This window comes from Myxocyprinus asiaticus, chromosome 5, assembly GCF_019703515.2.
Source record: "Myxocyprinus asiaticus isolate MX2 ecotype Aquarium Trade chromosome 5, UBuf_Myxa_2, whole genome shotgun sequence".
Classification (NCBI taxonomy): Eukaryota; Metazoa; Chordata; class Actinopteri; order Cypriniformes; family Catostomidae; genus Myxocyprinus; species Myxocyprinus asiaticus.
This window is the reverse complement of record NC_059348.1, coordinates 4,411,318-4,425,685: the sequence shown is the minus strand read 5'-3', so window position 1 is coordinate 4,425,685 and position 14,368 is coordinate 4,411,318. Positions and strand designations below refer to the sequence as shown.

Sequence of the window (14,368 nt, the reverse complement as noted above, 5' to 3'; positions counted from 1 at the left end):
TTAACCTCGTGCGACCCTGCGTCCACATGTGTGGATGTTGTATTTTGACTTTGCTATATGCAACGCATAATTTAAATAAATTAAAACCGACTGAATACTGTTCGCAAGACTCTACATTGTCATTTAAGGGTTAAACTTCTGCCGCACCGTGTCATGTGACATAACAGCATGACATTGATTTCCAGGACGTGTGCAGCACTAACAAATGTGCCTCTGGTAAGAGACCTCTTTAAGTTTTTTGATTGAAATCTGTTTGGTTATAAAAAGTTGTGTCTCTAGTTTCGTTTGATATGTCATCTTTAAAAAGTCCATTCATTTAAAGATGATAAAGATGAAGTTCACATAAGTAGAAATTAGGACCGCGTTCCCTCAAAACTTGAAAAAACATGTTAAATATTTTTAATATATTTCAACATTAACACATCTGTGGGTCATTTCGCCTAATTTTAATATACATTTTGTTATTGTTTTATTTTATCACTGTACAATACGATTCTGTTCATTAGCATTAGTAAATGCATTCCTATATATTTACTATGCATTTTCACATTGAGAATAAATGTATTCATGCAAAATTTAAATGGTTGGATTTTATTTTTCACTTTCCTCTTTTTGTCAATATGAAGGGGAGACTGTGCTGATGCTTTTTAACTACCCTACTGGCTAATAGGCATTGCTTATGTGTGTGGATCAGTAGCATGGCATTATGGTATATGATTCCCTTAGCATCAGCAACTGACACAGCATCAAAGTGACCGATTTGAAAGGGAATGGTCTGGTTACAACTGTAACCCTGGTTCCCTGAAAGGATGGAATGAGACGCTGTGTACGCTGGCCACACTACTGTTTTCTTGCTGTTAAGGGTTCGTGAGATACACTATCTTCCCTTCAGTTAAAAATCCTGATGAAATAGCGCTGTGCTCTGGTTTATGCCTGCGGTGACGTGCACATCATGGGTGGAGCATCAAGCACCATCTGCCAATAAATTGGCATGATTTTAAAGAGCTTCAGAGATCGTCAATCCTGAGAGGAGCTTCCCATATTGTCAGCAACTGACATAGTGTTTCGTTCCCTTTTTTCAGGGATCCAGGGTTACAGTCGTAACCAGACTGATCTCTCCTGATTATACTGCAAGGCTTCTTTCCTTAGTATCAGTAGCCTGACAGAGATTATAGAGTAATCATTATTTACAGAGCTGCTGAAAAGCCTCTTTCACGACTTTTGACATCTAATTTAAAATCTGAATATTGAACAAAAAAACAATGTAAAAGTAAAGCTCCCCAAAGATTTTTGTGTTAAAAATTTGCAAAATTTGAGTGAGTCAGATGCACAGGTAGCTGTCTAAACCTGCTGGGCATTATTGCCTGTCGCACCTCCTCCAGTGCCTTCAGTTGTCCAGCTATGGGGTCAAAAGCCAGGTGCTATCCATCACAGATGTTTTGGCCCATTAATCCCAGAACATCTCTTGGTGGTGATGCAGCGGTCAGGGATGTCTCCCTGCCACCCCCGTTGAAATGAGGCAGCTACCTCATGAACTTGAGCACGTAGCTGTGCTCGACTGAGGCCCACTTGTGTCCACTGGGGACTGAACACCACCCAGCCTCGGGGGAACGGTCATGCAGTGTAACTGAGTTGACATGGGGAATTGGAAATTAGCTTGTTTGCAGTGGTGCTGTGAATGGGAGTGAATGGGAGATCACAGCAAATATTATTTTCACTTACCCATTTGCTCCAAGACCAAAAGAAAAAATCCACTATTACTAATATATATATATATATATATATATATATATATATATATATATACATATATACAGGTTAACAAGTAAATGGCTGCATAGATCCACTATTTCATGCCTGGTTGTAATAGATTAATTGGTGTGTGTGTGAACAAAATGTGTGTATATATATATATATATATGTACGTACACACACACACACACACATATATTTAAATGTATTGCACCACTGCTAGTTTTTGATGCTCTTTTGACTGTTGCAGTTGATGTACATCAATAGCAGCACAAGTGATGATACGAGGCGGAAAGTGTGCTGCTCGCTCTGTTGAGGACTCTTATTTTGAAATAATTTTCTTGACCGGTTGTGCCGCCATCTAGTGGATCTTTCATTTTGTTCAGTTCTAGCAGGAAGTAGAGTGCTGAGCACAGCCGCATTTATGTGCATCAAATATTTTCTTTCACGTCTCTCCTGAGATACTGTTTGTCTGTAAGTAATATAAAGTTCTAATTTTAACATTAAGCTCAGTACATCCAAATTATGTTTTAAAAATGTTACTGTGAAGAAAATGCCTGTGTAATCTGCCTGCAAATGATGTTTAATGTGAGAGCTGCATGTCGCTCCTAATGCATATATATTGATTAGTATATTTAGTTTTGTTCCTGTAAAGATGTGCATGATATCTTCCAGTCAAGCCTTGAAAGATTATTTGAATCCCATTAAAAATCTTAGTTTGCTATCTTTCTTTGCAAAACAACACATTGTAAGGACAGTAAAATATCTATTTTAAAATCTAATTGTAAATTTAAACCAAATTATCAAACCAAATTAAAACCCAGTTTAGCTAACTAAAAAGTTAAATGTAAAAACTGCTACTGAGAGAATAGTTTTAATGAGATAAATTGGTATTTGTTTCTTGTGGGGAACAAAAAGAACATTTTAAAAATAAACCTACATCCACAAGAGATGCTCCTAAAGAAAGCTCTGGGCTGAAACGTTTGCTTGCTGATCTGTTTTTAACTTGCACACCACACTTTTTCACGATGCAAGTTTAAAATAAAACAATGTATTTTTTGACTTTTTTTTTCTGTCTGTTTGTCATTCAGTGTGCGGACAGCATCTTGTGGATTTTGCATAATTGTTTTTGTCTCTAAGCACCTGAAGTTAACACAAGTCTAGTTTGGGTGCAACAATTCCTTCTACTCAAAATAAACTTCACCAATTCATACTTTCAGTGAAGCCCCTCCCACTGCACTTCAATTATAAATGCTGTGATTATTTCCATATAGGTAAAGAAAGAAGTATCAGGTGGCATGTAAATAGCAACAACTCCAAATGTAACCACTGAAGTCTACTGGCATACTATTGCAAAAATGAAGTCTGTTAAAGAGGAAAAAGAGGACTTGGGTTATCCAGAGACACATATCATGAAACAGAAACATTCTGAGGATCAAAGAGGTTGGTGGCCATTCTTGATTTTTCATACTGACTGTTGAGGAACATTTCTAACATAGTTAGAAAATCATAGAAGCAGTAAAATTGTACTTGAACAAACAAAACCAGAATCTACGTGAGAATGACAGAACTAATCGTAAGCATATCAGATACAACATAAAATATGTACTTGGCTTCTGCTGCTTACTGGGATTCAATTGAGGTTCCGTTGTATTCCTTGTTTCACATTTATGTCAATTTTCTATGTTCATTTTAGACTTGATGGAAGTGAAAGAGGAAAGTCAAAAACTGAACGACTTGGAGGAGAAACATCAGTGTCATAAATCTGATCATTTCATTACTGGTGAAAAACCTTCTAGTTGCTCACGGACTGAAACAAATTTCACGCAGAAAAGAACTCGAAGAACAAGAGCCAAAAAAATATTAACTTGCCATCAGTGTGGAAAGAGCTTCCCATACAAAGGAAAGCTGGAGTGTCACCTGAGAATTCACACCGGAGAGAAGCCTTTTACATGCACTCAGTGTGGAAAGAGTTTCACAAACAAAGGACACCTTAAGAGTCACATGATGATTCACACCGGAGAGAAGCCTTTCATGTGCGCTCAGTGTGGAAAGAGTTTTACATACAAAGGTCACCTTAAGTGTCACATGAGAATTCATACTGGAGAGAGGCCTTTCAAATGCCCTCAGTGTGGAAAGGGTTTCACACAACAAAGCCATCTCACAGTTCACATGCGCTATCACTCTGGATTGAAGCCATTTAACTGTGATCAATGTGGCAAACAATTTATGTGGGAATCACATCTGAAGGAACACCTGACAATTCATACTAATGAGAAGCCTTATGTGTGTTCTTTTTGTGGAAAGGGTTTCATTATTTCAGGACACTTGAAAGAACATGAGATAGTGCATACTGGAGAGAAGCCATACCACTGCACTTTATGTGAGAAGAGTTACACACAAGCAGCTGGTCTACAAAACCATTTAAAAAAGCATCAAAGCGAAATAAAAATGTAAAGCAAAAAGAAAAAAGTAGCACTAGTGGTGTTCTGGGTCATTTTTGACCCACCATAGGAAATGAATGGGAAAGACTAAAACACAGAGCATTCTTTTTTAATTTGTCAAATGAAATACGTAAATCAGCCACAATGCAGAACACACACCCATAGATAGGAAGGAGTGAGACTATAGCACATCCACAATGCAGAACATTTGCACTGACACACACACACACACCAATTAATCTATAACAACCAGGCATGAAATAGTGGATCTATGCAGCCATTTACTTGTCATTTCATGTGGCAGATTGCAACAATCTGACCTCAATGCAGACACACACAAACACACAGATCAAAGGCTGAGTCTGAGACAGTTAACCTCATCCATTCATAATGTATGATAATACTTTGTGTTATTACTTACTATTTTTCTTGTTTTCTTTTTACCATTTACTGTTTGTAACTAATTTTTAATGGAGTTTCATAAAGTTCGGGAGGAGCGTGTTCATTTAATTGGAGCAATCACATCGCCAGAGTAAGCGTATATAAACTGCTGCTTACATCCATGCTGCGACGATTCTTCCAGCATTACTCCACCACCCCAACTCCTCCTGTCTATTCATTAATAATTCAACAAGTCTGGGGAGGTTTTTGAGCTCAGGTCAAGTCTCGAGCCACGAGCCCTCCTCCAGTGGCAGCGAGCCAAACACTTTTACACTATCCTCATGGCAGGATTACATTAACTTGCGAACTACTGAATGAATAATTCGTTGGTTGCTGTTATTTCACTGACTAATTTTGATGCCATTGCAAAATGTTTATTCTAAGTCTTTTGTTTGTACACAAAATGATTTATCACGGTCCATCCCTGTTCATTTTTGTTTATTGATGTTCGTTTTCTTGATATTTTTCTTGATTTACTTTGAGTTATTGAATTCTGATGATTGAAATAAATGTTAGGTAAAAAATGCTTACTCTGTCTTTCCTTTGTAACACCATGGTCAGGTTTGACCATAATCAAAAACTGACACAATACTTAAGATTAATGCTAAACCTAAACAAAAAAAAAAAATTGTCTTTGATAATGTCTAAACATATCCAAATGCATAACTTGTGATAATGTCCAGAAATCCTCTTCTCTACAACCTGGATCTCTGCAGTCATTTAGTGGTTAAACTTGATATTACATGTGATTTCCTAACATACAGTATATATTCAATGAAAGGTCATAGTATCATGACATAACAGGGTACACAATAAATCAAGGGACACATAAAAAACATCTATCGGTGTTAAAATCATTACACATTTACCACAATTGAATACATGTTAGTGAGAGAATGTAACACTAAACTGTATGTGGGGAAAAATAGAAATCCAATGATTTATAATTTATTTTTATCAAAGATGTTTGACTGCAGTTTTTGGGACATGAGAAAATGACACTGCAATAGAAAAGGATTTCAATTATTTAAAATTCAACTTTTAAGCCCACAGAAGTGTGTAACATAAAAAAGTTTATATTATTTTTAACAAGCCTATCAAAATTGTAATTGGGTGAAATTAAACAATATAAATACCACACACACTTGTACTGGGGACTTAAATGTCACAGAATTGTAGGAATGACTCACACTCACAGTTTTTTTTGTTGCAACAATATTGGAATGTGTCTTTATAATTTTATTTTTGATACACAATCTGTTTTTTCTAATATGTCAAAATGTCAAATGTTAATATGAGTGGATTGTCTCTCTCTACGTGGAATGTTAATGGATTGGGGCACCCCATAAAAAGAAGGAAGGTTATTTCTTTTCTTAAACGTAAGAAATATGATATAGTGTTTCTTCAAGAAACACATCTTTTGGGGGGCCTGGGTAGCTCAGTGAGCGAGTTTGAATCCAGGGCATGCTGAGTGACTCCAGCCAGGTCTCCTAAGCAACCAAATTGGCCCAGTTGCTAGGGAGGGTAGAGTCACATTTGTGCGTGGATGCCATGGAGAATGGCGTGAAGCCTCCACAAGCACTATATCTCCGCGGTAACACGCTCAACAAGCCAGGTGATAAGATGTGCAGATTGACGGTATCAGACACGAAGGCAACGATTCGTCCTCCGCCACCTGAACTGAGTCACTATGCCACCACAAGGACTTAGAGCGTATTGGGAATTCCAAATTGGGGAGAAAAAGGGGAGTAAAAATAAAAAATAAAATAATGCTTTTAAAGAATTCTATCTTGATTTCTATAGTTCCACATCTTCATCTACTGATGAAGATATTATAAACTTCGTGGAACCATTAGAACTCCCTAAACTGACAACTGAGCAAAAAAATAATCTTGATTCTGAGATAACATTGGAGGAGCTTGGCAAGGTAATTAAGGCCTTGCCTACAGGCAAGGCTCCGGCGCCAGATGGCTTTGATGCTGAATTTATTAGATCTTATGCTACAGAACTGGCTCCACTATTGCTAGAAGTTTATATGAAATCATTAAAGAATGGAAAGCTTCCACCAACCATGACACAAGGCTGGACCAGCGTACAGCCCGGTAACGGCTTTTCAGCCGGATGCCTTTCAGTGGGCCAAACAGGGCAGTAAGTATTTGGGTATTTTATTCCCAGCAAATTTGTTTGATTTAGTTAGAGTTAATTTTGATCCTTTAATAAAAAATGTTTTCGAGCGATGTGAGCAGATGGGCTTCATTACATTTATCTATGATTGGGAAGGTCAATGTTATAAACATGAATTGTATTCCAAAATTCAACTACCTGCTACAGTCTCTCCCTATAGATGTCCCCCTCTCTCATTTCAAGCAATTTGATAGTATAGCGAAGTCCTTCATTTGGAATGGTAAACGTCCCAGATTACATTTCAGTAAGCTGAATAGGTCGGTCTCAGACATTTGGCTCATTGGTCGCTTCCACCTGAGAGAGACCGTCCCTGGTTTTGTATTGAACAGGAAGTTCTTGCCCCTATTTCGCCATTGCAAAGCCTTTCTATCAAATTAACTGGAGAAGTTAAGACACACCCCGTTATCTCGCATTTGCACTCAGTATGGACAAAAGTGTTTAATAGAGTGTTTAATTCAGATATTTATTTAAATGCTGCCTCGAGCATATGGCTGAACCCAAAATTATGTATTAATAAGTTCCCTTTCTGCTGGTCAGAGTGGATAATGAGGGGGGTTACTACACTTGGCGACCTATATGAGAGTGGAGTGTTGAGATCCTTTGAAAATTTGGTTCAACATTTTGGGATTCCCAGATCTCAGTTTTTTAGGTATTTACAGCTGTGCCACCTGCTCTGTACTATTTTTGGGAGTAGCATACACCCCCATAAAGCGGAAGACACTCTGGGAGTGGTGATTACTGCTTTTGGAAAAGGTCATGAGGCATCAGTGTATTACTCCCTGCTAATTCAGAGTCTGGGGGATGGAGCTTTAACTTCTATCAAAAGATTATGGGAGAAAGATTTAGACTTGGTATTGGAGGAGAGAGTGTGGGCTAGGATTGTAAAAAAACATCAAGTCTTCAGATGGCTTTGCCGCTGAATTTTTTAGATCTTATGCTACAGAATTGGCTCCACTTTTTCTAGAAGTTTATATGGAATCATTAAAGAATGGAAAGCTTCCACCAACCATGACACAAGCCCGGATCAGTCTGATACTTAAAAAGGACAAAGATCCAAGCAAGTGTAAAAGTTACCATCCAATTTCCCTGATCCAGCTAGAGGTTAAAATATTGTCAAAAATTCTGGCAAACCGATTGAGTAAAGTTATGACATCTCTTATACATGTAGATCAGGTGGGGTTTATTCGGGGCCGCAGTTCTTCTGATAACATTAGGCGTTTCATCAATATCATGTGGTCAGTGGCGAATGATCAGACTCCTATTGCTGCCATCTCACTTGATGCCGAAAAGGCATTTTATATTGTAGAATGGGATTATCTTTTTAAGATTTTGGAAATATACGGGTTCGGGAATACTTTTATTGGATGGATTAAGTTACTTTATAGACATCCGGTAGCAGCGGTACAAATAAATGAATTAATTTCAGATTATTTTAATCTGGATAGGGGCACCTGGCAGGGTTGCCCTCTTTCCCCATTATTGTTCTGTCTTGCCTTGGAACCATTAGCAGTCGCGATAAGAAGGCAAGATGATTTTCCAGGGGTGGTGGCGGGAGGTGTGGCGTATAAATTTTTGCTTTACGCTGATGATATTTTACTATTCATCTCCAACCCCACTAGATCTATGCCTTGCCTTCGCAGAATTATTAATACCTTTTCTAAGTTCTCAGGATACAGAGTTAATTGGTGTAAATCCAAAGCTTTGTCTCTGACAGCGTACTGGCCAGTAACAGCTTTTCAGCCGGATGCCTTTCAGTGGCCCAAACAGGGCATTAAGTATTTGAGCATTTTATTCCCAGCAAATTTGTCTGATTTAGTTACAGATATTGACCCCTTAATAAAAAGGTTTTCGAGCGATGTGGGCAGGTGGGCTTCATTACATTTATCTATGATTGGGAAGGTTAATATTATTAAAATGAATTGTATTCCAAAATTCAACTACCTACAATCTCTCCCTGTAGATGTCTCCTCTCTTATTTCAAACAATTTGATAGCATAGCGAAGTCCTTCATTTGGACTGGTAAGTGTCCCAGGTTACATTTCAATAAGTTATATAGGCCGATTGATAAAGGTGGGCTAGGCCTACCCAAGATTTTGTTTCATTATTATGCATTCGGTCTCAGGGGCCGTTTACACGACAATGTTTTCAACTAAAAACGGAAAACTTTTTATGTGTTTTGGCTGTTGGTTTATACGACAACAGCGTTTTGGGGCCTGAAAATGCAAACTTTTGAAAACGGGTTTCAAAGTGCACGTTTTTGAAAACTATGCCGTTATCGTCTCTGTGTAAATATACAAAAACAACGACGTCGTGTGTACGCGTATTATGTGTTATATAAAGAATGATGGATTGATAGTCATCAATCTGAGATGTATAATTATCAATATGAATACTGGTGTCTGTGCAAATAACAATAATCAACAATTAATTCATTTGGAGTGTTTTGTATGGAGTGTGAACATTGTACAGTAGGCAGAACCTGCAATTTGAAAATCTTGAAATTAATATAAAATTTATTTGTATTTTAAATGTTATTTATTTATTTACTTAATTTTATTTGATGTACCTTTACCCTGCAATTCATTCACCCACCGCTTATGTATATAGCCTATAGACAGAGGTGCGATGCCATGTATTGTATTAAGTGATATGCTTAGAATATGAAAACATGAGGCAGTGAAAATGCATGTTAGATCCAGTATACACAAGACCTCTCTCTCCGTCAGAAGATATCCATATATCAGAGTTCTGTCTGATATCCAACATCAACAGCTTATGTTAACTTACTCTCCTACCAGCCCAAGAGTCAGCAGGGGGAATACAGAAGAAGGCAGGAGAAAAAGTGATGGTAAAAATGAGCAGAGTTTATTGAATAATCTTGAGAGTTCAGTCTATAGGAATGCGCACAAGTACTTCAAAACAACATACGAGACATTCAAAACTACAATGGCGGACAACAGGACTGTGTTTGTGCTGCTCAAGATTTTGAGTGTATTGACGCTTCTCCAGCAAAGTAATTGTAGTAATAAAGCAACCTCATCATCCGTCAAGACAAAATTGCTCGATGCTTTCGCCATCTTCATTGTTTGTATTCACCGCTCTGTGGAAGAATGCTTATGTGCGCAGCAGAGTAGTGTTTCTTTACAAAGTGACATCGCCAACTACTGGCCTGGCATGCATAATACAACGTTTTTAGTCGTTTTCGTGGATCCGTGTGAACGGGGATCGTTTTGACAACGTTGTCGTTTGTACGCGAAACTTTTCAAAAATGCAAAGGAAAAACTTTCCGTTTTTAGTACATCATTGTCGTGTAAACATACACTCAGACATTTGGCTCATTGGTCTCTTCCACCTGAGAGAGACCCTCCCTGCTTTTGTATTGAACAGGAAGTTCTTGCCCCTATTTCGGCATTGCAAAACCTTTCTATCAAATTAATCTGAGAAGTTAAGTTACACCCCGTTGTCTCACATTTGCACTCGGTGTGGACAAAAGTGTCCAGAGTTTTTAATTCGGACATTTATTTAAATGTTGCCTCGAATATATGGCTGAACCCAAAATTATGTATCAACAAGTCCCCTTTTTGCTGGTCAGAGTGGATTGTGAGGGGGGTTACTACACTCGGTGACCTATATGAGAGTGGAGTGTTGAGATCCTTTCAAAATTTGGTTCAACTTTTTAGGATTCCCAGATCTCAGTTCTATAAGTATTTACAGCTGCACCACCTGCTCTATACTGTTTTTGGGAGTAGTTTACACACCCCTAAAACGGCAGTACTCTGGGAATGATGATTACTACTTTTGGAAAAGGTCATGAGGCATCAGTGTATTACTCCCTGCTAATTCAGTGTCTGGGGGACGGAACTTCAACTTCTCTTAAGAGATTATGGGAGAAAGATCTAAACTTGGTATTGGAGGAGGGAGTGTGGGCTAGGGAGTCTATTGGACCCCCTCTAGATTGCAAAGGCTTGGTCTTAAAGACACACACCTGCTGGCGATGTCAATCAGAAGATGTAGACACAACCCATGTCTTTTGGGGTTGTGTTAAGATCCAAGAATTTTGGCTGAAGATTCAGAGTTTTATGTGTGAGGTATTGGGCTCTCAAATTTTATTTTGCCCCAGACTCTGCATTTTAAGAGATGGGCGGTCATTAATATGGAGAATAAGCACAAAAAAAACTTGGTCCTAACTAGTATTATGATTGCCAGACAGATCATTTTTCATGGAAGTCGGCTGGAGTGCCCCCATTTCAGGAGTGGTGTTTGGAGATGGCCAGTGTGGCAGCTTTTGAAGAGGGGGCATCCAGAAGACTGGGGAGTTTAGACCTATTTGTGGAGAAATGGGGCAAGTATATATATATATATATATATAATATATATATATATATATATTTTTTTTGTGTGTGTGTGTGTGTGTGTGTCTATGGTTGTGTTAATTTAAAAAATTAATTTACGACTTGAATATTTGATATGCCATGTGAACGGCATTGAAACGCCCCTTTTATCTGATTGGTCAACCCGCCCCGTCTTCTGTACTGCCATAATCCTATCAGAAAGAATTAGAGTTGGGATTGCTCTGCAAATTTGTCTAAAATTTCATGAAATATTGTCCCGACCCGAACCACAACTAACTGTAATCTGTGGGGCATGGGAGTAAAATCAGGACTGTCCCTGTTATTGGGATGTCTAGTAACCCTATCTCCGTAAGTGCAATGTTAATTTCTGCAAGCTGTAGACTGCTGATAGAGTGTGCTGCCGACGTAATTGCCTCAGCCTGGATGAACATTTAGTAAATATATTATTACATTTCAAAAATAAATAAACTTGTGTTAACTCATATTAACTCATGGGGCTTTTATCAATGGGATGTGGCACTACAGTCACTACAAAATCATACAATGTTATTAAAAATAAAAATAATATATAATAGACCAACTCCCAGTCAGCATATGGCCAAGTGATGTGGCTTGCGATCTCTTACGCATCGTCCATTAGAGGCACCTCGCAACAACACCATGATGTGCCCAGCAGCAATATTCTAATACATATGGCATGCATAATTTACAGTTAGTGGTAGTTCGGGACTATATTTAATGAAAATTGAGACAAAATTTGCAGAGCGATCCCAACTCTAATTCTAGCTGAAGGCAGTAGGATACAGAAGACAGGGCAAGTTGACCAATCAGATGAAATACATCAGGATTATACATCATGTCCGCCTCGGTGTGGAGCGCTCATATTGTTTTGTTGTTTTTGTTTGTTTGTCCTGTGTTTAGTAATCTTTTTCCAGTCAGTTTTACCAGAGACGAACTGCTGAACATTCAACAGCTTATACCAGACAGACTTTTCCCGATTTTTGAATATTCAGATGCTTTGCTAGACATTTTAGTTGGAGGCGTGGCTTTGTTGTTCAGGAGACGCAGGCGAGGAAGACGAGCCGGTGCGCTGGTCAAACTCCGTCGGTGGGGCTTTTGAACAACGCTGCCGAGCATTCATCTTGGGAATCTCTGCACTCATTCTAACAAAACGGACGAACTACATCTCCTAACCTGCACAAACAAGGACTTTTTCAACCTCTGCTGCCTTGTGCTTCACAGAAACCTGACTGAGTGAAGCCATTCTGGACAGCGCGTTACATCTGCCGGACTTCCAGCTGTTCAGAGCGGATCGCATTGCGGAGTTAACGGGGAGAATGAGAGGCGGTGGAACATGCTTTTACATCAATGAAAGTTGGTGTACAGATGTAACAACGTTAAAGAGGATGTGCTGTCCAAATTTGGAAGCACTCTTTATTAACTGTAAGCCTTTCTACTCGCCGCGGGAGTTTTCCTCGTTTATTCTGGTGAGTGTGTATATCGCGCCAAACGCGTGTTTGAATGCGACGCTGCAACAGCTGGCTGATCAAATCACAGACACGGAACAACAATACCCGGACTCAGTTAATATTATTCTTGGGGATTTTAACAAAGCAAACCTCACACATGAACTGCCCAAATACAAACAGCACATTACATGCCCCATCAGAAACAGGAACATACTGGATCATTGCTACACAACAATAAAGGATGCATATTGCTCTGTCCCTAGAGCAGCTTTGGGACTCTCTGATCACTGTCTGGTTCATTTTCTTCCAACCTACAGGCAGAAATTAAAATCAACCAAGCCAGTAGTAAGGACTGTAAAAAGATGGACCAATGAAGCAGAGCGGGAACTACAAGCCTGCTTCGACTGCACGGATTGGAGTGTTTTTGAGGCTGCAGCCACAGACCTGGACGAGCTCACGGATACTGTTACATCATATATCAGTTTCTGTGAGGATATGTGCATTCCTACTAGGACTCATTTAAAATTCAACAATGACAAACCGTGGTTTACAGCAGAGCTAAGGCAGCTTCGTCAGGCCAAAGAGGATGCTTACAAGGGTGAGATAAAGTCTTGTACAATCAGGCCAGGAACACACTGAATAAGGAAATCAGAGTGGCTAAAAGAAGATACTCTGATATTCTAACGACCCTGCATCAGTGTGGAGTGGCATGAAACAACTCACAAATTACAGGACTCCTACCCCCAACCCTGTGGTGGACCAACAACTGGCTGACGAACTGAATGTGCTCTACTGCAGATTTGAAAAGCCCAATCTCACACCCCACACCTACTCTGACCTTCACTTCACACAAACACCAACACTTCCTGCACTGGTGCCCCCCAGGGATGTGTGCTCTCCCCACTACTCTTCTCCCTCTACACCAATGATTGCATCACCAAGGACCCCTCTGTCAAGCTCCTGAAGTTTGCATACGACACCACTGTCATCGGCCTCATCTGAGATGACGATGAGTCTGCATACAGAAGGGAGGTTGAACAGCTGGCTGTCTGGTGCAGTCAAAACAACCTTGAGTTGAACACTCTCAAAATGGTGGAGATGATTGTGGACTTTAGGAGGAACACCCCAACACTGACCCCCCTCACCATTCTAAACAGCACTGTGGCAGCAGTGGAGTCATTCAGGTTCCTGGGCACTACCATCTCACAGGACCTGAAGTGGGAGACACATATTGACTCCATTGTGAAAAAAGCCCAGCAGAGGTTGTACTTCCTTAGCCAGCTGAGGAAGTTCAACCTGCCACAGGTGCTGCTGATACAGTTCTACTCAGCAGTCATTGAGTCTGTCTTCTGCACTTCAATTACTGTCTGGTTTGGTTCAGCTACGAAATCAGACATCAGAAGACCACAAAGGACAGTTTGGACTGCTGAGAGGATTATTGGTTACCCCCTACCCCCCCTTCAAGAACTATACACTTCCAGAGTGAGGAAAAAGGCTGGAAAAATCACTCTGGACCCCACTCACCCTGCCCACTACCTTTTTGAACTGTCGCCTTCTGGCCGACACTTCAGAGCTCTGAGCACCAGAACCGTCAGTCACAGGAACAGTTTTTTCCATCTCATGAACAGTTAAATTGCCCCATTGAGCAATAACTATGTGCAATACACAGTTTAGTCTTTTTTTTAAATATTTATCCAACACATCCAACCTCTTCTGCCATTTCATT

At 39.5% G+C, this 14,368-nt stretch overlaps 1 protein-coding gene across 1 annotated transcript; it reads left to right on the top strand.

Moving 5' to 3' along the window:
* The first annotated feature begins 1,990 nt into the window (after positions 1–1,990).
* On the top strand, positions 1,991–5,088 carry LOC127440886 (gastrula zinc finger protein XlCGF8.2DB-like). The gene is made up of 2 exons (XM_051697967.1): positions 1,991–3,195; positions 3,449–5,088. Exons 1-2 carry the CDS (start codon positions 3,111–3,113, stop codon positions 4,207–4,209), a joined length of 846 nt encoding a protein of 281 aa, XP_051553927.1. The 5' UTR covers positions 1,991–3,110; the 3' UTR covers positions 4,210–5,088.
* The last annotated feature ends 9,280 nt before the right edge of the window (positions 5,089–14,368 follow it).